Source organism: Camelina sativa, chromosome 3, assembly GCF_000633955.1.
Source record: "Camelina sativa cultivar DH55 chromosome 3, Cs, whole genome shotgun sequence".
In the NCBI taxonomy this organism is placed as follows: Eukaryota; Viridiplantae; Streptophyta; class Magnoliopsida; order Brassicales; family Brassicaceae; genus Camelina; species Camelina sativa.
This window is the reverse complement of record NC_025687.1, coordinates 13,133,170-13,158,356: the sequence shown is the minus strand read 5'-3', so window position 1 is coordinate 13,158,356 and position 25,187 is coordinate 13,133,170. Positions and strand designations below refer to the sequence as shown.

General features: G+C 36.5%; 3 protein-coding genes and 1 long non-coding RNA gene across 9 annotated transcripts; 1 reads left to right on the top strand and 3 right to left on the bottom strand.

The window, feature by feature from the left end:
* LOC104776882 (protein RALF-like 4) lies at positions 2,016-2,901 on the bottom strand. Its single transcript, XM_010501039.2, has one exon. It carries the CDS (start codon positions 2,671-2,673, stop codon positions 2,341-2,343), a length of 333 nt encoding a protein of 110 aa, XP_010499341.1. The 5' UTR covers positions 2,674-2,901; the 3' UTR covers positions 2,016-2,340.
* LOC104776881 (protein SMG7L-like) lies at positions 12,237-16,198 on the top strand. Of its 6 annotated transcripts, none has more exons than XM_010501035.2 (7): positions 12,237-12,514; positions 12,676-12,761; positions 12,890-13,028; positions 13,118-13,618; positions 13,693-13,815; positions 13,905-14,080; positions 14,200-16,198. In XM_010501035.2, exons 3-7 carry the CDS (start codon positions 12,948-12,950, stop codon positions 16,010-16,012), a joined length of 2,694 nt encoding a protein of 897 aa, XP_010499337.1. In that variant the 5' UTR covers positions 12,237-12,514; positions 12,676-12,761; positions 12,890-12,947; the 3' UTR covers positions 16,013-16,198. The 6 variants fall into 6 exon arrangements, with proteins under 6 accessions (XP_010499337.1, XP_010499336.1, XP_010499338.1 ...); XM_010501034.2 differs by having other exon boundaries at positions 12,237-12,519; XM_010501038.1 differs by having other exon boundaries at positions 12,511-12,514; positions 12,872-13,028.
* LOC104776880 lies at positions 16,270-17,423 on the bottom strand. Its single transcript, XM_010501032.2, has 3 exons — positions 17,298-17,423; positions 17,036-17,193; positions 16,270-16,722 (listed from the first exon to the last, which is right to left on the bottom strand). The coding sequence occupies exons 1-3, from the start codon at positions 17,376-17,378 to the stop codon at positions 16,641-16,643; spliced, it is 321 nt and encodes a 106-aa protein (XP_010499334.1). The 5' UTR covers positions 17,379-17,423; the 3' UTR covers positions 16,270-16,640.
* LOC109131418 lies at positions 21,735-22,250 on the bottom strand. Its single transcript, XR_002037056.1, has 3 exons — positions 22,206-22,250; positions 21,868-21,978; positions 21,735-21,772 (listed from the first exon to the last, which is right to left on the bottom strand). It is a non-coding gene; the product is annotated as an uncharacterized LOC109131418 (long non-coding RNA).

Here is a 25,187-nt window from a genome sequence, read left to right as displayed (position 1 = left end):
AGGTGCTTCTTCAATTGGTTGCACAAAAGGGACGTGGTCTACGGAAACGATTAATGCTTAATTGTTTAATAATTAATATTTTTTTGTCATTAAATGGTCTTTCATGACTAAATTAAAAATTTTAAAATTAAACTTGACTCAATCTTCTCATGGTGGACCGGATCTATTATTATCTTTTCATCTCTCTCCAGAATATATTTAAAATTCTCATGTGAAGAGAGTTGAACTTGTGTGGTCCATTTCCACTATTGGTGGTGCTATGATAACGATTGCGGTTGACTCATTTTTTATTTCTTTTTTAAAAGTATAAAAGATTTTTTTTTTTTCTTTCACTCATTTGTAAAAATATTTTAACTGTTATATTCGTTTATTGGTTAATCTTACCCACTATAGAATCCAATCTAATTCTTGTATTGGCAAATCTTATCCACTAGAATCCAATCCGGATTTTTGATGATGTTATATACCTAAATTCCTTAAATTACAGAGTATATTTCACGATTTAGATGGTTTCTTCTTTTACAACAAAGAATATATTCCAAACCGTTGATAAAAAAACATATATATATATATATATATTCCAAACCCAAAAAAAAAGAGAGAAAAAACTAGAAAAACGTTTTTTTTATAAAAAAAGCTCGTTTGTAAAAAATCTCGTTCACTAGTGTATTTATATAAAAACTACTATAGAGCAATAATAGAAAAGTAAAAAAAAAGTAATGGAGTTGTGGTGTACTGGTGTGAATAGCAATAATGTTTTCAAAGTTAGGTTCTCATCTCACTTCAAAGTCTTCCTTGGCTCTCTATTTTCTTTTCTTAATTTTAATGAAATTTGGAAAAAGACCATACAGTGCTGAACGAAGTAGTAGTGCAGGTGGGTCTTGTGACCACGAAACTACCAAACATTTCCTCAGACAAACAAACAAACAAATTTTTTTAACAGTTAGCTAAACTGAGTCAGAGCACAGGATGGGCCTAAGCATAGAACATTATACGTTTTCTTAGGGCTCTTTTATTGCCCCCATGAACTTGAAGCTGTTTTGATTACGACCGGTTAATATATACTCTCATCTCTATTAAGTTTTTTTGTTTTGTTTTCATATATAAAATATAATTTCTATTTTCTACTTTGACCAATTCACTAACAAAATCTATCCAATTTGTATGTATAAAACACATATCTAAACTTTATAATTTTTTTTTTTTCATTTTCATATCAGTTCTGCAGTTCCAATTAAAAACATTAAAAACGGATCTTAATTAGTAATGAAACTCTTCGATTTGTTTATAACTACGAAGTTGAATTAAGTTTGATTTAAAATCATAAATTGAACCCAAAAACACTTTTCCTACGGTGACGGCATTAAGGTGCCCGCTTTATTTGGGCTCGGACATGGGCTTTTCCAATCCAAAAACAAGTTTGCTTTGAGACCCCAAAACACTTATATCTAGCCATTACATTTTCATTTTTTTCTTCGATACTGTATATATTTTGTTATATATCACTTTTTCTTAATGATTACGAGGTTCTGGTCTCTTGGTCCGTACATCGCCGTAAGCCCTAAGAGGCTAAGACGAGGTCCAAACCATGTAGCCACGTAGACCCCTCCCAACGTCAACGTGAATGGAACTTCTGGCTTGAACATTCGGTAACTGGCTTGAAAAAACGATGTGATGTGAACCATGATCATCATCTCAAAGTCATAGTTTCATGTGGATATATCCCAAAATGTTACCCTCAATCTTAGAAACTGAAGCAAAGAAACTTCAAATGATTTCTCAATTAGCCAAGGTTATTTGCGAACCTTTTGTTGATAAAATAAGAATGCATTCAATATTTTAGTTCGATCGGTTGATTCCATGATCATTAACAATCTCAACAAGTTACCGAAGCTTGATGTGTCGTGTTTGTTTCGATATAAATAAAATAGAAAAGAAGATATAGAAAGGAAAACTATGTCCAATTTGGCTCCGTCGTCTTAAAACAAATGTAAGATACTAAAACATTCATGATGTAATATAATAGAAAAACGGAACTTATTATATGAACGAAACGAATTAAAAGAACAACAACAAAGGAAAAGAAGCGATATACCAATGATTCAAAAGCTTATATGCATCATGATGATGATCAAATAAATAAAAGGAAAAAAAATAACAAAAAGAGAATATAAGATCATACGTATAACATATTGGATACGTTAAGAAAGAATGGAAAAAAAAAGATATATGAAAAAGGTGGAAATTAAGGAGGGGAAATTAAGATTTAACGATCAAGAATGAAGAAAGAAGATCGAACGTACGTACGTTGATGAATCAAACCTTCCTCTCTCTATCATTTTAGCGCGCGTACCTATAGCAATGCGTGATGGCACTGCATCCACGCCTATAAGGATTATTCCTTCTTCTCTTCTTGCAATCGTAGTAAGATCGGCCACGTCTACTGCAAGGCACATTGTTCTTTTTGAGAGCATCATAGCCAATGTAACGACGTCCTCTTGCGAGTTGACGTCGGTTTGTCTCTGAATCCATTAGAGATTCGAGCTCATCGTCCTCTCCGATGCAACCTTGCCCGTTGATGCATGATTTAGTCAGTGGATAGGTGGCATTGACGGATTTAGCTACCATAGCTAAGATCAAGAGGCCGAAGACAAGTAACATTTTGATACCCATTTTTTTGTTTTGTTTTGTTTTTGGTTTTTTTACAATGAGTTATTAATTATTACCCTTTTGTTTAGGTTTTTGGTTTCTTCTACGCCCTTTCCTTGTGACAAGGAGAGGGAGAAATAGAAGTATGTGAGATTGTGCAGAAGAACAAATGAGAGATTGGTTTTGTTGGGTGGTAAAAAAAGGTTAAGACAGAATTTGAGATTTTTGCTTGTTATTATTTTGTGGTCGTTAATTCTGTTACTTTGAAATTGGGGGTTTTAACCTCTTTTTTAGGACTATTTTTCTCCATTTTTTCCGTTCGGTGGTTAGATCTATATTTGTTCTAAGTTATTTCTGGCTCTGCTTTTTATTCGGCTAGCTTCTTTTTTTTTTTTTCCTTCTAAAAGTATTAATCGAATGCTCAACTTTAGCATGTAATTCTATTATCAGTTTTGTAACCAATTTCAAAACAAGTTTAAGAGTGAATGGTGATTTATTGGATTTTGGTTTCCTATAAGAGAATGTATAGGAATCATAATAATATTTTGGAATTTCTTCCCCGTAATTTCATAAACTATGCGTCAGTTTTTCTGCATATTCTATATAGATATTTCGTCAACTCTATTCTCATATATCTCATTTTTGTTTTTGATCATATTCTCATTGGATATCATTAGTAATTAGCACATATTTCAGATTCCTTGGATCCTTGCCACATTTTTAATCTCATATTAGATATGTACCAAGCCGGGCAATAATCGACCGTCTGTCAAATTTTTAGACCAATATATATATATATATATATAATCTATTTATTATCAGTTAGTTTTAAATTAGAATTTTCAAGACATTTAAAAAAAAACAAAAAAAATCTCAGTCAAACGTCCATTTATATATACAAAATTCCACTATGAATGTAGTTACAAACTTACAAGTTACAATGCAATATTGCGACGTGGTATAGATATAGTTTTCCATAAATTAAAATGCCAGGAAGAGCAAAGACGAGTAGTGCTAGAGTTGGTAAAAGAGTGCAAATGTCGGTCAATTATGTTTCTCAAAATATTTTTTTTTCATAATGATAACAATGACAAGAAAATCAAGAGATGCATGTCATAGAAATGGGTCAAATCACGTAGCGAACAACTACTACAACGTGCGTTGCCCGCGTTTCATTGGTTACTATGTCTATTGTCATTAAGAAGTTAATCAAACCACACAATTATTTATATAACTAAATATTTAGAAAAAGTCAATACCAAAAACACTATTTCTCGTAGTTATCGTCCCAGTCTATTTACTAAATGCAGTAGACAAGATACACAAATCGCGAATTCTATTCCCAACTGCCGTAAAGTATGATCTTTGATAATAAAGACATTTGTGCAAGATGAAGAATTGGGAATATTTTCAAATGTCTCTTTGATAGTTTCCAAGGCTGATTACTTCGTAGTCACACATAAACACCATCGACATCATTTCTAACATTAGTATTTTGTTTATAGAAAAAAAAGAAAGTCACAAAAAAAAAAAAAAGTCACTAAAAAGTAACGCATGTGTATCGATCATCGTATTCAATAGTCTAGTGTCCGTATACTTTTCAAATTCTCCCAGGCACCAAAACCTAGGTGAAGGAGGATGATTTTTCTCCAGATCTCACCTACTACTCTCTACCAATAGCAACTCTCGAGCTGCTTTATCCGTTGGTTTCTTCCCTGCTCACACCAGCATCTCCACAGATCTCCCCATTGATGAAACTCTCATCTCTCAACCAACGAACCTTGCTCGTGCACTTACTCCTCATTTGATCGATACTCTACTCTCAAACTCTGTTTCCCTCCTCTTGCATTTACTCCCACAACCTTTTTAAGTCCAAAAGTATTTGCAACAACTGTTTTCTTGCCTCCCTTGCCTCCCAACCCAAACCCTTAACTGCTGTCCTACTTATTATACCTCCACCATATCAACTCGTATCCCTTACCATCAAAAGGGTAAAGAACCTGTTAGAGGTTTCTCCCCTCCACCACGTAAACGGGTGAAAGTCCCAGAAATAGATACTTCAGATCTCATACAGGAAAATGCCTTAACCCTCATCGGACGTTTGACAAACCCCTCCATCTAGCGCATGTGGGCTCTTTTCCCTTTCTTTATCAACAGATGGAACCTGCGAGGTAAAGTCTCAGGGTCAAATCTCGGACAGGGTTGCTTTTAATTCAAATTTGAAAGAGAGGAGGACTTACACCAAGTTCTGGCTAACAGACTTTACCATTTTGATCAATGGATGCTTATTCTTCAGAAATGGGAACCAATTATTTCATCCACTTTCCCTGCTATGATTCCTTTCTGGATCGAAATCCAAGGGCTGCCTAAACACTTCTGGAAACTTGAAATGCTCCAATCTATTGGTGAGGTGCTGGGGGAAATTCTGGACTGGGAAATCTCCTCATCTACTATCCACCTGAAAGTCCTCATTAATGGTCTTGAACCTATTACAAAGGAGACAATCGTTGAGTTCGCTGATGGTAATGAGGTTGTAGTTAACCTTGAATACAAAAACCTAAAAAAACTATTGTTCTCATTGCCTAAGACTATCACACGAAAGAAGCAAGTGCCATGGCCTCAAAGTAAATGAAGAACCTTTACCTCCACCACGTAACCTCCTATCTATCCCTCCAGCTCAACACTCTGTGTCTAGAAACTACTACACCCCCAAGATAATTTCTTACCCCCCAAGAATCAGAACCGGAGCACAGAAATGAGTTACTTACCTGATACAAACCCAAATCCCAGAAAAAGGTCTTTTGTCAACCTTAGAGGTGAAGACAAATCTTTCTCGGAGACTAGATCCTACCCTTTCAAACAAAAAGATTTCGAGGAAGTCAGGCAAAAGTCTAAAACCCGACGATCCCCACCTTACGCTTTGGAAACCTCTGCACAGGGTCACAGAGGATCGGGTCTCCCTCACCACCCTGTACGCCCTGCCCGCAGCCTCCAATGGAGAGAAAAATCATCCTCAACTGCAAATATACAGGGAGACCCCTCTGTATCCTCCAGAACAAGACGACCACTATTGGAGCGTGAAGTGATTAGCCCGGATCCCACCACCCCACCACCAAGGACAGACAGACAACCACCCTATCAATCACCAGTTGGCCCACCCCCTATTGAAGGAATCCAACATAGAGACCAAATTCTTGAAGAACTTCGAGAGGTTACCATACAATACATATCCTGCCCGGATCCCTCTGAAAGCGCTGCTCGAAAAATGAGAGTATTGCAAAGCGACACTGACAACCTCATGGAAACAACCGCTGACTCTATCATTGCCTTCCAAAGTACTCAAGCTACAAATCACGGTTTGGCTTAGATGACAAACGAACATGCTCTCCCTCCCACGGTACAAACAAACTCTGTTTAAAAGAGTCGAGGAAAAGATACGGGGGGACCAAGCAAACGTGGGAGAGGACGCCCCCTGCTGCAAAACCAACACAGAAACTCTTAGGAGCAAGAACACAAAAATGGAACCTTACACAAGGTTCACCTCGAAAGCCAACTGGGAATAAAGGTTCGGAAAAAGCAGGCCCATCCATACCAAATCAGAGGAAACAATCAAAAGCTTCCCCAAAAAGGAAAGATCGAGGTGCTAGACCTCAAACTTCACACCCGGACCACCACTTGACTGATAATTTACCTCGCTTGTCTCCACAGCAACCGTCCTCATCAGGTCCACCAACTATTTCCTTAATCCTTGCAATGAAGAAGAAGAGAACGAATTTTCAGAATCCCCCAACCCCTCTTCCTTAAGGATGGTGAGCTGGAATTGTTGTGGGTTGGGGAAACTCATGACAATCCAGCGGATCAGGGAGATACGAAAGAGTATCTTCCCAAACCTCCTATTCCTCATGGAGACAAAAAATACAAATGAATCGGTACTTCAGCCTCTACAGTGGCTAGACTACCCTTTCAATCACCTAGTACCACCTGCCTCACATGGGGCTGGTGGGTTAGCATTTTTCTGGAAACAGAACACTGAAGTTGAAATCCTCCATTTATGCCCTCACTATATTGATACAATATTAAAGCCAAAGGAAAGTCGTTTTTTGCTACCTTTTTATACGGAGAACCTAATAGGTCAAAAAGAGTGGAAGCTTGGAATCACCTCCAAGAGTACTCAAACGAAAGATCTTTTCCCTGGATTATCATTGGAGATTTTAATGACATTGTTCACCAATCAGAAAAGGTGGGAGGACCACAACGTCCAGAAAGCTCCATCATGAATTTTATGACCTCAAGCATTCTGGAAACAGTCTATCCTGGTGAGGTAAGAGACATACACACTTAGTCAGATGCAGGTTAGATAGAGCCATGGCTAAGAGTGAAAGGATCCTAGCCTATCCTTCTGGAAGAAGCGAGTATCTCCGTTTTGAAGGATCCGATCACAGACCACTAGTCACCTCTTTTGATCCAAAAAAGAAAAAACAACTTGGCTTGTTCAGGTTTGATAGGAGATTACGAGAGAACCCAGAAGTCAAAAAGCTAGTGTTTGAGGCCTGGAACGCTTCCCCCCACCAATGTGTTGACTCCCGCCCTAGATCCTGCAGAAACTATATCATAAAATGGAGTAAACATCAACTTTTGAATACCCAAAAGGAAATTCTCAATCTTCGTGACAAGTTGGAGGAAGCCATGTCTGATGACACGGCACCACAGGAAACCATTGATTGTTTAAACAAGGAGCTTATATCTGCTTATCAAAAGGAGGAAGCCTTTTGGAAGCAAAGAAGCCGCAACCTGTGGCTGACACTTGGAGATAAAAACACCGGATTTTTCCATGCAACAAAAAAATCTCGCAATGCAATGAACAATATCTCTGTTATCGAAGGACCTGATGGTATACCAGTATATGAGGAAAAGGAGATATCTGACACTATTTCCAATTATTTTCAGAATATGTTTAAATCAGAACCTGGTACAAGACGTGCGGTTATAGAAGCAGGAATTTCCCCTTGTATTACTGATGAAATGAACAACAAGCTCACTGCCCTGCCCTCAACTATCGAAGTGAAAAATGCATGCTTCTCCATACATGCAGACAAAGCACCAGGCCCTAATGGCTTCTCAGCAAGCTTTTTCCAAGGAAACTGGGATATAGTGGGACCTCAGATCACATCATAAATTCAAGCTTTCTTCACCTCTGGCTCCTAACCCCTGAAAATAAACACCACACATGTTAGACTTATTCCTAAGATCATAAACCCAAAGAAAGTCTCAGATTATAGACCAATAGCCCTCTGCTCTGTGTACTACAAAGTAATCTCTAAGATCCTCGCAAAAAGGCTACAACCCATTTGACACTTTTACATATCGGAGAATCAATCTGCTTTCGTCCCGCAGCGAGCCATAGCTGATAATGTGTTGATCACACACGAAGCTTTACACTACCTGAAAACCTCTAAAGCAAAGAAGAGATGCTTTATGGCCATTAATACCGATATGAGCAAGGCCTATGATCGACTTGAGTGGAGCTTTATTAAAGAGGTCATGGTGAGAATGGGCTTCCACCAAACCTGGATCCAATGGATCATGCAATGCATCAATACAGTAGAGTACTCCTATCTACTGAATGGACAGGCATGTGGATTAGTTATCCCTGAGAGAGGTATCCGACAAGGGGACCCTCTCTCCCCATACCTTTTCATAATCTGCAGTGAGGTATTATCTGGTCTATGTTCCAAAGCACAAGTCGGAGGCAATTTGCTTGGCCTAAGAGTAGCGTCAGGCAGCCCTAGAGTCAATCATATCTTGTTTGCTGATGACACGATGTTTTTCTGCCTATCCGATCCTCAGAGTTGCTCAAAACTGAAAAGTATCCTACACATCTTTGAGCAAGCTTCTGGTCAACAAATCAACCAAACAAAATCCTCAATCACCTTTGCGGCTAAGACTCCAGAAGCATCTAAAGAAATAGCAAAGAGAATCCTAGGGATACAAAAAGAAGGAGGGCAAGGAAAGTACCTGGGACTGCCTGAGCTATTTGGTCGCAAGAAAAAGGACTTCTTCAGTATGATAGTGGATAAGATAAAGCAGAAAGCTTTAAACTGGTCTTCCAGGTTCCTCTCATCTGCGGGAAAATTGGTCATGTTGAAATCGGTTTTAGCAGCTATGCCCACATACTCCATGTCGTACTTTAAACTGCCAAATAATCTCTGCAAAAGAATTCAATATGCTTTAACTCGCTTTTGGTGGGACCATAACACAGAGAAGAAAAAGATGTGATGGATCTCCTGGAAGAGGATGACGAAACCGTTCAGATTGGGGGGTTTGGGTTTCAGAGACATCACAGCTTTTAACGATGCTCTCCTAGCTAAAGTAAGCTGGCAGATCCTCACAGTCCCTAACTGGCTACTAGCAAGGGTCCTACTCGGTAAATACTGTAGTCAATCAAGCTTTTTGGACAGTGTAGTACCAAACTCAGCATCACACGGCTGGAGGGGTATTTGCATTGGTCGAGATCTACTAAAACCTCATGTGGGTTACCTCATCGGCTCAGGTAGATCAATACCCCTGTGGAAGAGCCCATGGCTATCTCTTGACACTCCCTCAATCCCAATGGGACCTCCATATGAGGAATCACACTTGTGGACAGTCGCTGACCTCCTATTACCAGGCACAACCACTTGGAATATCGACCTTATCAAAAAGTGCTCTCCGCGTAAACCTAGACCCTTTCAACTGGCAACGGAATATCTGGAGTATCAAGACATCACAGAAAATAAAACTCTTGATGTGGAAAATAGTTCAACAAGCCATCCCTGTGGGAAGTAACCTTACTCATCGCAACATTTCGGAAAATGCTAGTTGCCCCCATTGCCAAGAGACTGAATCTGAGCTCCATTTATTCTTCACTTGCCCCTTTGCGACAAAACTCTGGGATTTGGCCCCTTTCAGTAATAGTTTCTCAGCCCAAGTGATGACATCTGCGGCTGAAGGTATCAAGGTAGTAAACCAGTTAATTTGCCTACCTCCCACGGGTATTGGCAATGGACCCCTAGCCCCATGGATCCTATGGGTTTTATGGACGACTCGCAATAAGCTCTTATTTGACAAGGAACAGATCCTAGTGGAAGATGCTCTCCACCTAGCTATAACCAGGGCAAAAGAATGGCAACAAGTCCAATCCGGGAAAACTAATCAACACACCCTAACCAAGACCGCTCCTCCCCTAGGTCAGACCCATCACATCAATAACCTAATTACCTGTTTTACAGATGCCTTTTGGACTGCAGAGTCTAAAACAGGACTTGGATGGGCCTTCAAGGATCGGACTGACCGTATCCTCCAACAGGGATCAGATCTAGTGGACAATGTCCACTCTCCTCTAATGGCCGAAGCGCTGACAACTCTCACCGCGGTGGAAGTTGCAATGTCCACACACCTATCGTTTGCCTCAGACTCTCAATTGCTAGTCAAGGCCCTGAATTTGAAGTTCCAATCGAAGGACCTTCACAGGATTCTCCACGATATCCTGAATCTATCTAGTTGCTTTAGTTTCTGTAATTTCTTTTTCATTCCTCGAAACCAAAATCAGGTCGCATATAATCTTGCTAAGCAGACCCGTACTCTCTCTTTTATGTAGATGAAACGTTGTTTTATCAATATAAAAACTGATTGACAAAAAAAAAAAAAGTGTATCGATCATCAAATATATCAACATCAATCATCAAAGATATTTCCTCTCTTTTAAAATGATAAAAATGAAGAAAGTTGTGTTGGTAAATTTCCCGTTCAATTACGTGCATTGTTCGTCTTTGTTTTTAATACGCATGGGTCCATCACATACATATAAACCAAAATAACAAGTCATCTCTTTGAGGTGATGTCAAGTAACAAACATTGTAGCTAATCTTGTGATTTGTGGGATATCAATACTTAACTAGACAAGTTTTAATTTAAAATTAAGATCAAGGTAAAGAAGATGTCGTGGATTTTTTTTAACTTTTACCATCTTTTCATATTTAATCGCTTAAATTATATGTGAGTATATCAATAAACACACACAACTATATCTATGATCTATCAATCTATAATTAATTTGTTTGGACCATTATATACCAAGTATATGAGTTTAAAACAGTCTTATTCTCAATATTTATTTTGTCGAACAAGAAAATTTCCAAATTTATGGAATTGAATAAGACAACTTATCGATTTTTATCTCTATCGTTTTGTTATTATTATAATTTTTTTTGGGTCTTCGAACAAACTATTTTTTAAGACTATAACTATTTATTAGACGAAATTAATTATTTTGAATCGTACTGATATATGTATCCAAATTCTAGTCAGACAAATTATCTTTTATCATCGAGTCTGACAAATGCTGAAAGCTCACTATAAAGCTCATAAATCATAATATGCTTAAGTCAAATAGGACTATATACCTTGGAGACAAAATTGACAGTTGTGTAAAAATTTGTTAATTGGAATTTGTCCCAATTAGTTTATCTGGTAGTTAAAAATGCAGGTTATCCAATTATTCTCTAGCATTAGCATTAGTCGGACATTATCCAAATTTGAGACAAACATTGTAGTGATCCTTGAGAGAGAATTTCACTCTAAAATATTTTGATGCTTTTCTAGCAAAGCTGACCAGATCAGCTGATAAAATTTATTTAGAAAAATAAAATAGAATTATATACTATATCCCTAAAGTTAAGTATAAAGGAAGGTTTGGCTTAAACGTCAAGGAATATTTAAATGTGGCGTGGGTAACTTTTGTTGCCTCTAAATTCCTTTTTTTATTAGTAGGATTAGATGCATTACACAGTCTAATACTAGAGCATTTTTTTAAATGACGTGGTAGCAAAATCGTAGAAATTAATTACACCATTATTTTATACAGAGAATACAATTCAAGTATATTTTACAAAACTAACGTAATTTGATAACATCTTTTATTATTTGATAATTTACATATATTTTTTTTTATTCTTTACGACAAACAAATTTAACTTCATGAAAATGCAATATTTAAAAAATACATTTCACATTCAACTTTGCAACCTATTATTTTTACTCATACTACAAAAAAAACAAAATAGTATAAACGGTTCTACTTGTATTACAGTAGACATTTCCTATAAATTTACCTATAATTCTCGGTATAATTTGTATTTTCCATAACTCAAACTCTAAATCTAGTATTATGAACATTAAGGATTTGAATGGTGACTGTGGTAGAGGCGGCTAAATTCGTCAGCGGTTTAGTCCGCCCCAATAATAGAGCGGATACCATATCGCTATTGACTAACTTTATTTGTACACAAAATAGTGCACAGTTAGTCCGGAGTGGTTTTTTATCTGTATCTTTTGAACCGCACCACTGCGAACTAAACTTGTGAATGATAAATAAAAAACGATTTAATCTGCTGACAGATTTGCCACCCTAATTGCTACAACCATTCACGCCCTAAACATACTTGTGTTCCAACAAAGTACTCAACCAAAAAATAATTTATTTGTTTTTTTCGAATCATTTAGCTGAATCCTTCCAGAAAATTTTAAGGAGAAAAATGAACTAAAAATATATCTAACTATTTGGTGGAGAAACAAATGAGTAGTTGGGGCTCTTGGAAGAAGAAGTGGAATAATGGATCAGATATGTATCCACCTTTGCATATCAATTCCTTCATCATCATCATCACCATCATAATCAATTCATCAACATCATCATCAGCTACCTTTCTACTTTGTCCGCTTCACAACTGAGCAAGCCAAATCCTATCTCTCTCTTTCTCTCTCTTCCATGTGACACACTTCGCTTGGCTTCTTCTTTTCTAACCTCCGTACGTCAAAGTTTCTTCTGGTAAAGTCCATCCTCTTCTCCCTTTTGTCTTTTCGTTTTCCTTCTAAAAAGATTCACTCTCTCCTCCGATTCTCATCTTCCCCTCTTTCTTTACTTTGCTTCTTTGATTGTGATATCTCTCTCTTAGCTGATGTTCTTCTCTTTCTAATTCTTGAATTTAGCTACTGTTTGTTTCTTGGAGATTTTTCATCATCTGGGTTTCTTTAGTTTCACCCAAAGCTTCTGACTTTAAGCTTACCCAGTTCAGGTTAGATGATATAGTTTTCTTGCAGACCAAGCACTCATGAGTTTCTTCTAGTCCTGAAGCTTCTTCCTTTTTTTCTCTACTGTTTATGCTAAATTCTTGATCTTTGTTAGTTTTTCAATATTTCTCAGGCCTGCTTTTGTGCTCTGTCTCCAAATTTTGAACCACTCTTGTCTGATTCCAAAGAGGATGGAAGGTTCTACTGGAAAATTACCCAAGAGTAATGCCAATTCAGCTGATCAGAAACATAACCCTAGATTTCTTGTAGAGGTAAGCTTCTTGTTTTTGCTGACAGCATCTCTTTTACTGTTTCTGTATATGAACATTGAACAAACAAATTGAATGATGTCTTTTGCCAGGTAAATAACATTGAGAAGCAGCTGTGGACATTAATCCATTCAAAGGGTATATTGCATCCCGATGTTACTGAATCATACGCAAAAGCAGGCTCCACCTACGAGCAAATCTTTAAAAGCAATCTACAGCACGAAGAGCTTCAAGAAGTAGAGTTCTGTCTCTGGAAACTCCACTATAAGCACATCGATGAGTTTCGTAAGGGCCTTAAAACAGATGATCATGTCAAGCATATGAAAGCATTCAAGTTGTTTCTGTTAAAAGCAGCTGAGTTTTACCAGAATCTGATTTCCAAAGTCAGAGGATATTACCAAAGACTCTCTGAAGAATCTGGAGAACAAAAAAGCAGATTCTTGTGCCATCGTTTCTATATTTGTCTCGGAGATCTTGAAAGGTATAAAGAACAATATCTGAAAACGCAAGAACATCCGAATTGGTCAACCGCAGCTGCATACTATCTTGAAGCTGCAGAGTCTTGGCCTGATAGTGGGAATCCTCATAACCAGGTAACTAATTCTTCTTCCACTACTCTGTTTTGTTTTATTTGCCACTTCTGAGTAATTCTCTTACATTTGTGTAGCTAGCTGTATTGGCGACATATGTTGGTGATGAGTTTTTGGCTCTGTACCATTGTGTAAGAAGCTTAGCTGTGAAAGAACCTTTTCCTGGTGCTTTGAACAATCTTCTTTTGTTGTTTGAGAAGGTGACTGATTCAATGACACTTTTCTATTTATCTGCAATTGGGTTATCTTTGCCGTACATTGCTCAAAATGCTTGTTTTATCTACTGCAGAACAGGTCTTCTCCTTTGAAGTCTCTGTCTACTGATCCACAGTTCAACTTCTTAAATCCATCAGAGATAAATGTTTCTGTGAACGATTTGTCAAAAGCGAAAGGAGAACTAGTGGCTGGAATTGATTTATGGCCCCTAGTTGTTCGAACAACTAGCTTCTTTTTCCTCAAATCCAGGTATGTTTGGATCATAAGTAAGATCGAATGAAGTACCACGTTTTCTCATCTTTTAGCTCTAAGTTCTTGATGTTTCTCCAAAATTGTTCTTCTCTCCAAATCTTTCTGGTTTGTTTCAGGTTCGATGAGTTCGGTTGTGCATTTGCCTCAACTATAAGAGAACTGGATGCAGCGTTGGCAGCAGATGATAGAAATGTAGAAGCCATACTGGAGTCTTATCAATTTATGGACACAGTGAGAAAGGGACCTTATAAAATTCTCCAACTTGTTGTGGTTTTCATCTTCATCTTCCACAACTTCGCCGAGGTTAATGGATCAGACAACGTAAAAGAGGAAGATAAGCTAAATTTAGCATTAACTATGGTGTTCATTGTCATGGGGAGAGTTGTTGAGAGATGTTTGAAGACGAGTCCCTTGGATTCTTGCCCTCTCTTACCTGCTCTACTTGTATTTCTAGACTTCTTACCCCTTCTGCTTCACAAGGTAGACGAAGAAGAATACAGGTTTGATGAGAAGAGCGAGAGTGCAATATCTTATTTCTTTGGAAAACTTGTTGATTTCTTGAACCGGTTAGAAGTGAAAGGCAAAGACTGCTCTGCAAAAATGTTGGTAGCTCTGTGGGAAGATCATGAACTGAAGTCTTTGGCTCCTCTGGCTCCCATACATGTACTTTTGGATTTCTCACGTCAAATGGATCTACGGGAGAGTTTTGATAGAGAGAAGGAGCTTCGTCTTCAACGAATTATTAATGCCGCAATTGAGATCACAAGTAGGCAGAAGAAGGGTTATCAAAAGTGGCTATTCTTTGACAAGCAAAGGACTCAGTTCTACACAACTTCAGGTGAATTGGAATGCAAAGAAGAGCTCTTTCATGGAAATGGAGAGAGTAGTAACAGAAAATGTGTTACAATAGGACCGGTTGAAATCATTCCTTCTGAGAATGATAAATCTGTGCCTGCAGAAGAGGAAGAAGTCATTCTTCTCAAGCCGCTCGTAAGGTGTCAGTCTGCTCCAATCTATTCTTCTGGCATTGCAACAGAGCCACTCAGTTCCGATAGCACAAGTTCAGGAAATCCAACAACTACATCCGATGAAAGCCTAAGACGTACCTTATCACTCGTTGTGAACCATAGCTCAGAGGATACTGGCTCTGAAAGTTTCAGCTTTACACAAGGCCTTAAGGACACGGATTCACAACATTTGCATCAAGAAGAAGGCACTATCTCAGGAAGACCTCCATCGCTGAGCGCGTGGGTGGTTGACAAGAACAAAGAGAATGGACGACACGGTTTAAGTATACCAAACGGGTTGGGCCCTATTGATGAAACAGCACCTGTTTCATCGTTTGATAGTCTCTCTATTAGTAGCAGCACCGAGCATCCTGCGTCTTCTTATTCACCTCCTACTCCGTCTGCTCCATTACTGCCTGAAGACGCTTCTTGGTTCCATAATGACGCTAGTACTAACAAAGCAGAGAGCTTCTATGACCAGAAAAGATATATGGAACTACCCGGTGTTATGAAGCCATACACAAATCCACCATTTGTTGGGATTTCTTCTTCTGAATGGTTACGTCGGTACAGAGAAAGTCGGAATCTTGGACCAGCCTATTCCTATCAAGCTCAAGGGACAAACAATTTGAGAAACTTCTTGGCTCATGGGTCTTCCAAGATCAGTCTATTAGCCAAGTACGGGACACCAAACGAACAACCAACGGTCTCTGCTGAAAACCCAACGTTTTACCCTCAGCTCTACATGGAAGAAAATGAATCTAGAGGAGAGAAGCTCTACAACGGTCAACAGAACACAACAAATGCTTATGGCTTCAGTGACGATCCCGGACCGTTTCTTAGATTTCTGAGAGAGAAAGAGTGGCTGAATGAGAACAGTCAGAGGTTAAGAGGACCTTCTCCTGCACATATGAACAACTAAAGACGCACAAGTGAGCGAGTTAACAAGAAACTATCTCAAGTTGGCAAGTCGTGACAACCTGTAGTTATTGTTTTGTCTCCTTGTGTTGTTGCACAATTTTTCAAGAGAACTGAAACCTATAATAAGAGAAGGATTCGTTGTAGATAAGCAAACAAAGAAAGGAAACTTGAAAAGTTTTTGAATCCATCAAGTTCTTTTTTTTCTTGAGAAATGAATTAGATTAGCCTTTGAGATCATTACAAAATAAAAAAAGTATACGTTGAAAACAATCTGTATCCGATAATAATCACCGTCTAACATGGGAGGAATAAACTTAGTCTGGCATAGCTTCCAAGAAGCAGTTACAAATAAAGGAAACCAAAAAAAGAGGAACTAGTACTATTGGAGAATCGAGCAAGTAAAGGTGAAGCTCTTGTTTCAGTTCCCTTGCTGTTTTCCTCAAGCCAAAGAAAGAAAAGAAAACAAGAAGAGACTACCAAGGAAAGAGTAATAAGAACGCAAATACTATGTAACAACAATAGAAACAGGATCTCCTTCTTGTACCAAATCCAATCCTCCTATCTGCTAGGTATATCTGTTGTTAACTGTTCTGTTACACACGTGTCTGCCTCTACCGGTGTGTGCATGATCATTTGGTTTTATCATTAGGTAGCAAATTCAGCTCCTGCATTTGTGTCTCCACTTGTACTAATCCTGTCTGATCAAGAAACCTACAGAACAAAAGGCACTGTAAGCAACTAGTGAAATTTATATACTCTTCAAGATGCATACTCTCAGTAACATTCATCTCTTTCCATAATCTTTAATCAAAGTAAAAAAAAAAAACCTTCAGAATCTTACAAAACGGGCCAACAGAGACATCAAGTAAGTAACACAAAGATGAGATCTTTTCTACAGATATACACAAAACAAAAACCCTACAACCTTATCTGATATGTACTCATTAGATAGTTTAGGAATCAGATCTAACACGAATCGATTATTAATCCTAAAACAGAATTGAGTTAAAGAGATTGACATTACCAATTGAGAAGGATAAAGAGAGAAGCGGCGATGATAATGAGAAAGCCAACATGAACAAGCAAGATTGATTGGCCACTGGTGAAAGCTACAGAGAGCATGAAAGCTAGACAAAGACCCAGTAGTAGAAACGCGAATCTCAGAGTGTTCCATGTTGGACCCTGTACATAAATTACGATCCAAACTTAGGGTTTAAAAACCAAGCAAGTATCCACACAAAGGGGGCTTACGAAGAATTAGAAGAGAGAGAGATTAGTGTACGGACATTAACGCCTGGAGCTAGAGCTCCGAGAAGAACAGCTTCCGTTGACGAAATCTGAGATTTCTTCTCCTCCTTCTTCTCCATCTTTCTTCTTCGCGGAATCAATCTGAGTTCAACGACGAATCTGGTTTTTTTTTTTTTTNTAATTCCGAGGAGACGATCCAATTTAAACCGAAATTGTAAACCGGTTTATTCCGGTTGATGTAAATTTGGTTTGATTTTTAGTCCCATGTTTGTATCATTGACCGTTGACTTCTACGACATATTTCATCAAATACAGACAGATTTTAGAATAAGCTACACGTCATGTTAAACCGGTTCTTATTGTTAGGGCATTCCATCGTATCTTAAAACATATCTTATTCTTAATTTTGGAAAAAAATAAAATTAAAAACTTCTTAAAAAACTTTAATATTTTATGGGTCAATTGAAGGTTGTTGAATTTAAGGTTCTTAAAAAAAATAATATATATATATATATATATATATTTATTGTAAACTATTATGGTATTTTGTTTAAATTCATAAGACTTCTATACTTTTAAAACACTTACCAATATTGCATTCAATAAAATTTTAAATAAACATTACATAAAATCATATTAAAAATAGATTACGAAATGATTAATTTTAATATTGATTTGTGCCAAACTTTTCTCATATATGCTCAACCAAATTTTTTGCAGTCGGTCATGTATTTTCTTCTCATGAACTTCATTTCGAATGGTTATCATATCGCCCATCATATTTCTGAGATTTGAAGGGATGTCTGTAGAATACGTGAAATCCACTTCTGAAGTTCGGTTTGATTCTACTTGTGCAAATGTGGCCTCATCATACTGAGTATACCCATCACGTTCATCTTCTACAATCATGTTGTGCAATATGATACATGCTCTCATTATTTTTCCAATTTTTACCTTATCCAACATAAGAGCTGGGTTTTTGACTATGGCAAATCGAGCTTGCAAGACTCCAAAAGCACGCTCGACATCTTTACGTACAACTTCTTGGTATGTAGCAAATAACGATGCTTTCGGATCTTGTGGCATTGAAATTGATTTGACAAAAGTAGCCCATTTTGGATAAATATCATCGGTAAGATAGTAAGCCATATGATATTGTCGTCCGTTGACAATGTATTTTACTTTGGGAGCTACACCTTATAATATGTCATCAAAAACTGGTGAGCGACCGAGAATATTGATATCGTTTAATGTACATGGAGCTCCAAAAAATGCGTGCCATATCCAGAGGTCTTGTGAAGCTACAACCTCTAAAACAATTGTTGGCTTTCCAGATCCACATGTATATTGACATTTCCATGCAGTCGGGCAATTCTTCCACTCCCAGTGCATACAATCTATGCTTTCTATTATCCCGGGAAATCCGCGTATCTCTCCAATATTGAGTAGTCATTGAAGATCTTCTAGTGTGGGTCTGTGTAGATACTCATCTCCAAATAAATGAACTATTCCTTCAACAAACTTTTCCAAACATAACATAGCGGTGCTTTCAGCAAGACGGAGGTATTCGTCAAACGCATCCGCTGCAGAACCATATGTCATCATACGAATTGCTGCTGTACACTTTTGTATTGCAGAGAGACCTAACCTTCCGTGACCATTTCTTCTTTGTTCAAAGTATGGAACTTCTGTTGAGAGTCATTCGACAATACGCATGAACAAGGGTTTGTTCATTCTAAAACGGCGACGAAAGATTTTAGGAGGATATGTTGCATCTTCACGGAAATAGTCATCCCATAAGCGTTGGTGACCCACTTCACGTTTTCTTTCAATGTGGACTTGTTTCTTCTTCTTGGGTTCCAACGGATTCATTGCTTGATCAAAACGATTCTGGAATGCTTGATCAAAATAATTGTTGAGTGTTTGATCAAAATACTCATCCATTTTTTCTTCATTGTTATTAGACGAAGATGCCATTTAAAAAAAAATAGAAGAAGAGCTTGATAAACTGGGAGAAGAATATTGTAGAAGATGAAGAATATGTATTTTTGGAAGATGAAAAAGCTTGATATTCTGGGTACAAATTGGAAATCGAATAAGCATACATTTATGTGTCTACGAAGATGCTTTTATATATTGACGACCTTGTGGTGTTACAAAGGCATGACACTCTCGTTCGTGACCAACTATGCAGGTCCGTGAACAAGACATGTGACTCTAGCAAAAGCTTTCTTGTCCGTGAGAAAAAAGATGCAGGTCCATGACCAAAAGCTTGTTGTCTATGACCAAAAGCTTCTTGTCTATGACCAAAAGCTTCTTGTCCATGACCACAAGCTTCTTGTCTTCTTCTTCTTCTTGTCGGTAATCCTATAATGGAAGGAGACATAACAATCATTAGACCATTGCATACCATTCGGTGACATATCTTAAACACAACACAAGCAAACATTCGGTGAAATATCTTAAACACAACACAACAAACATTCAATAAATATATTAAACACAACACAAGCACATTGTGTCTTAAACATTTGACCATTGCATATCATTAAAACAAGTTAAACTGAAACAACATAAGCAAACATTGAGAGAAACAATACAAGCACATCGTTAACAGTCAAGAGTTGACAAAAATTCGGTAAATAACTTAAACACATCACAACAAACACAAACACAACAAACATAAACTCAAACTGAAACTAACTTGACAACATGTCATTAATTATCTTATTCTTCAAAGCGATTTCCATTTCAGTCAAAGGCTCAACTTTAGCAAGTAGATGGTCAAGCATTTTATGTTTGCTTTGCTTCTCTTCAATCATACTCTGTTTCTCTTTCAAGCAAATTCTTTTTGCCTTATCTCCCACATGCTCTGAAACTCGATGAGGGAAGAGCCTTTTGGAGCTGAGGTTGGCTTGTCTACAAGCCTTTTACCTTTCGCCTTTGCTGCCTTAATACCAGTAGGCCGAGCTTCCTCCTCTACATGAGTAACTGGAACAGAGCTTGATGACTGTGATCGAAGATCATTGTTGGCTTTCCTTCTCTTTGATGTTCCATTACCTTTCTCAGAATTGGATCCACACCATTTCTGATCATGGCGAATCTCCCTCCAAGCATGCTCAAGTGTGAACTTCACCTTATAATCGTTGAAAAAGCTTTCATAAGCCATTTTCATGACATCATCTTCATTCTGGCCACTTGATTTCAGCTTTGTTGCAGCCTCATAGCTTCTAACTTGCAGACTGTTTCATTGATCTTTTGCCACCTTTGCTTACAATGACTAGGCTCTCTCTTTTCTACACCAACTAGCTTAGGATTTGAAGCATAATAAGTTGCAATTCGTGACCAACAAGTACTAAATTTTTGATCGACAACAACAATTGGATCCTTGCTAGTGTTCAACCAAGCACCGATGAGGGCCACATCTTCTGTGTGTGACCACTTCCTTCTATGCTCATTTGATTTCTGTTCACCTACAGGACCCTCCTCAGCATGCGAATGCGTTTCAAAGGTGTGGCTTTCTTGTTGACTACTTAACAGGTCCATAAAACCTAAAGCTTCACTAAATGGGTCCATAGGCAAGTTTCTGGGTTGAGTTTAAAAGAGGATCGAGAATAATGAAGGGTTGATTGTCTGGTTAGGTGTGTAAAGGAGAAGAAATGTATGTGTTTAGGTTCAGCTAAACACTTAATATATAACTAGAAGTGAGGTGTAAGTGTATTTGGTTTTTAAATGTGACATAATAAGCAATCAATGAAAACTACCAAGCATTGAGTATAACCTAACACTAGACAATAAGTGTATTACTATGACAACAACCAACAATGTGTGTTTAAGTGTGACAATACAAGCAAACAATGAAAAGTTACAAAGCATTGAGTGTTTAAGTGTGACATTTACCAAACAGTTCTTGTCAATTTAATGATGCAAAATTCATGATGCAAATATCCGAAAGACTAAGAAAGAGAAAGAGACATCAATGAATAATAACTGTGTCAATCAAACTGATATGTGACCAAATACGCTCAGACCAGCAACCAAAACCATCAACGATATCAATGAATAAAGTAACAGTCAAGAGTTACCTTATCAGTTGGTAAAATTCCAACCGTGTTAAGCAACTTCCCGAGAACTCGAGCTACCATGGTTTTACCTGTTAGTTGGATCAACAAAAGCAGTCATGTATTGGTTTGTTTTAAAGACAGAGAAGCATAATCATTAAGCATTTTATTTCCTTTCACCTGTTCCAGGGTTTCCAAGAAATGCCATATGGGGAGGTCTTCTAGTTCCAATGTTAAGCCCAAGAGCCATTATCCTCTCATCTAGAAGCATTCCTTTTGCCCATTACCTCAGTTGTGTCTTCAGCTCACTTAATCCAAAAATATTAGATAACTCATCCTCAACAATTTCGAAGTAATTGACTACCATACCGCAAAGCACCACTCTCAAGGAGTAGCTTAGCAGCTTCATTGCAACCGTTCTTGGCTGCCATGTGCATTGGAGTCTCACCATACTGAGAGAAAACATTGAAGGAACATTGATTAAAAATGCAAAATCAAAAATCTTCAAGAATCACAGAGAGAGAAAACAAAAAAAACAAAGACTTACGGTATTCATAGCTTCCAACTCAACTTTATCAGATCCAGTCCAAGAAAGAAGATACTTAACTATATCAACATTACCATTACCAACAGAAACATGAAGTGGCGTATGATACATCTGCAAAAATCCCAAAATCAAACAAAAAAAACAAGATTTTTGATTCATGGGAATACGATTTCACCAGATTCAAATGCAAATTCACCACCAAAACTTCAAATTCATTCACTAGTCTAAATCGATACGGTACCGAACCAAACACATATCAAAATCGGAGTTCTTTAAGTAACAGATTTGGAATTCAGCAAAACAACACAGAAGAAAAGAAAGTGGGGGAGGGGACATACGACGGGATTGCGTTCATTGAAAAGAGAAGGATTGTCTTTAAGAAGCCGCTGCAAACCAATAAGATCGCCGGAGATAGCACAATCGTGAATTGTGGTGGGTCTAGCTGATCTCAGCCGTTGTCCACTACCGCCTTGTCGGTTCATTTTTTCTTCTTCTTCTTCAATCCACCACCGCCTTGTCGGTTTATTTCTTCTTCTTCTTCTGTCGATCAAAGGAGAGAGACGAGAGAGACGAGAGAGAAGAGAGAAAAATATAATTAACAAAAAAAAAATTATTTTTCTCTTACCCAACCAAAAACTGAGACACCCAAAGTTTCTAAACATACCAAAAACATCTTAGCTAAACAACAATTCTAAACTAAATCATACAAAATCAATTAAATTTATTCACATATAATACTTTAGCAATTAAATTTATTCATATGTAATACTTTAGCAACGCTTAAGCAACGGGGACTTGCCCTTATGGTATCTTCGTCATAAAGAGTTAAACTTTCAAAGAACGATTATGATTATGATAAAGAGTGACTTATGAAACGAGACGAAGTTAAGTTCTACAAGTAGAAGCAATGATCATAATGTTTTGGAAGATTAATTAGAAAAATAATAACGTCTCACTCTCACTACTTGTAACTATAGTACTCAGTTTTAGTGGAACTTTTTTTTTATTGTATAACTTAATTCCAAAATTTCTTGTAACATTCATATTGACAGAAGAAAAGAAAAATCTCTGCCGAATCTTATGGTGGCAAATACAATTACGGGGGCAACAACAACGATGTCTTAACCAAAACTTACGGATAACCAAAGCTAAAAGTAAGTACAATATTCCATCTAATCTAAGAGTGAGACTTTGTTTAAACGTCACAATAAACTTTAAATGTAAAAATTAATGTTTTAGCAAAATTCTAAGTTTTTAATCAAGTTTCTACAAGTATCATCATTTTAAACCATTAACAAGATCAACCATAGAAAATAATTTTTCATTTACAAATTACAACATATCTTTATTTGATACACACAACTTAATTTATCATATTTATATGACAAAAAATGGTGGTTGGTGGTTGAGGATTTACGGTATCTGGTTTTACCAAAAAAAAAAAAACACTTACGGTATACAGTCTACACTCGCACCCATGGGTTTTGATCAATCGAATATGGTAAATATATTAGAAAATCCTGAATAAGTTATCGATATTCACACTCACCCGAATATAAGTTGGAGTTTGGTCCGAATTATCTTATATTAGAAATAAAAGAAATGGTTAAAATAAAAAAGAGAAGAAAAGAAACATAAAATCTTTTCAGTTTTCAATAGCAACCATCAAATATCAAAAACCAAAAATATTTTGTAATGAACCATACAATAAAAGTAACAAAGAGTCAATATCTTAACTAGTAAAGATTTCAGGGTTCTAATGAATCTTGAGACAAGATCATATAACATGGTCTGGTCTGGTTTGGTCCTACACTTAGAAAAATGAATCTAGGCGTAGAACATTTTAGTTATTCAAAAGAAAAAAACAATAAGAATATGAGAGTACATATCATAAGCAATGATCGTGCTAGTGGGAGCAAAAGGAAACATGTCTTAACCAACCTATGTAACTTTTATGTCATTCTAATTCTTATAGTTTTCAGTTTGCGTAATTATATCATTTTATCTATAAGCCACGAGAGAGGGGATGAATCCATCAAATCTTCTTACGATGATGCACTATCTTTGGCTCTGTACATGGGATTGTATAGCTCACCTTGCTTAATTATATCCGTTGACCAAATTAATTTTAAACAGTTCTAAACCATTTTAAAGTTTCCTTTGATTTTAAAAATGTAAGCTTTAAGCGGGTGTTATTGGATTTCAATTTATAAAGATTTTTTAAAAGTTCAACAAAATCATTAATAGTGAATAAATGAAAGATTTTGAAAGATTTTGAAAGATTGCTAGAAAGTATTCTATAGTTTTTTAAATCTTCTAAAATGCTCCAAACAATCTCTGTATTTTTGTAATATTTTCATGACTTTATTTCATGAACCAGTAACATAATAATTGAATTCATTAACCATCTTAGATTCATTTGTTTTAATTGAATAACACAAAAATTTTATTGACTTTATAAAAGTCTGAATCCAATAACCCAATTTGTTAAAATTTTAAATAGACTTTTTACAAACGAGAAACTAATAACACTAAACTTTAACAAAATTTAAAAAATCTTTAATCTAATAACAACAAAATCTACATATAATATTTAAAATTTTTAAAACTCTATTCAAATCTCAAACCAATAACTCCATTTAAATTAAATTACCCATATGCAGTATATATGTAATAATAAAACACGAGTTATACAGTAATAAGAAAAAAAAGGAGTTCTGACAACAACAAAATAATTGTAAGTAGGCCTGGGCATTCGGTTAACCATTCGGTTTCGGTTCGGTTGTATTCGGTTTCGGTTATTTTGGATATAGTAATATAGTAACCATTTGGATATTTATGAAATTTCGGTTTAGTTCGGTTCGGTTTCTTTCGGTTCGGTTTCGGTTTGGTTATTTAAATAAATAACCATAACTAACATAAATTATATTAACATTAACCAAATAAACCAAATATAACCAAAACTAACCGAATATAACCAAAATTAACCAAATATACAATAACAAAAATACAAAAAAGGGAAAAATATTGATTCAATTTTACAAAATAGTATTTAACTTTGTAAATTCAAAATAATAACATTTACATATATTGATTATTTAAAATATTTAATTGTTTTGAATCTAGAAATAATTTATATTTTAAGTTTATTTTATAGTTTTGCATAATATTAAGTATATAATATTTGATATCTTCTAGGTTTTCGGATATTTCGGTTAACCATTTAATTGTCGGTTCGGTTCGGTTCGGTTTCGGTTAGTTTGGATATAGATTTTTACTAACCATTCGGGTATTTGAAGAATTTCGGTTCGGTTCGGTTT

Coding starts and splice junctions, on each gene's coding strand:
- LOC104776882 (XM_010501039.2), bottom strand. CDS start 2,673: ATGGGTATCAAAATGTTACTTGTCTTCGGCCTCTTGATCTTAGCTATG.
- LOC104776881 (XM_010501036.2), top strand. CDS start 12,948: ATGGAAGGTTCTACTGGAAAATTACCCAAGAGTAATGCCAATTCAGCT. Junction 13,029..13,117: donor ACCCTAGATTTCTTGTAGAG/GTAAGCTTCTTG, acceptor GTCTTTTGCCAG/GTAAATAACATTGAGAAGCA. Junction 13,816..13,904: donor TTCTTTTGTTGTTTGAGAAG/GTGACTGATTCA, acceptor TATCTACTGCAG/AACAGGTCTTCTCCTTTGAA.
- LOC104776880 (XM_010501032.2), bottom strand. CDS start 17,378: ATGGAGAAGAAGGAGGAGAAGAAATCTCAGATTTCGTCAACGGAAGCT. Junction 17,194..17,297: donor CTCTAGCTCCAGGCGTTAAT/GTCCGTACACTA, acceptor ATTTATGTACAG/GGTCCAACATGGAACACTCT. Junction 16,723..17,035: donor CTCTTTATCCTTCTCAATTG/GTAATGTCAATC, acceptor TTTGTTCTGTAG/GTTTCTTGATCAGACAGGAT.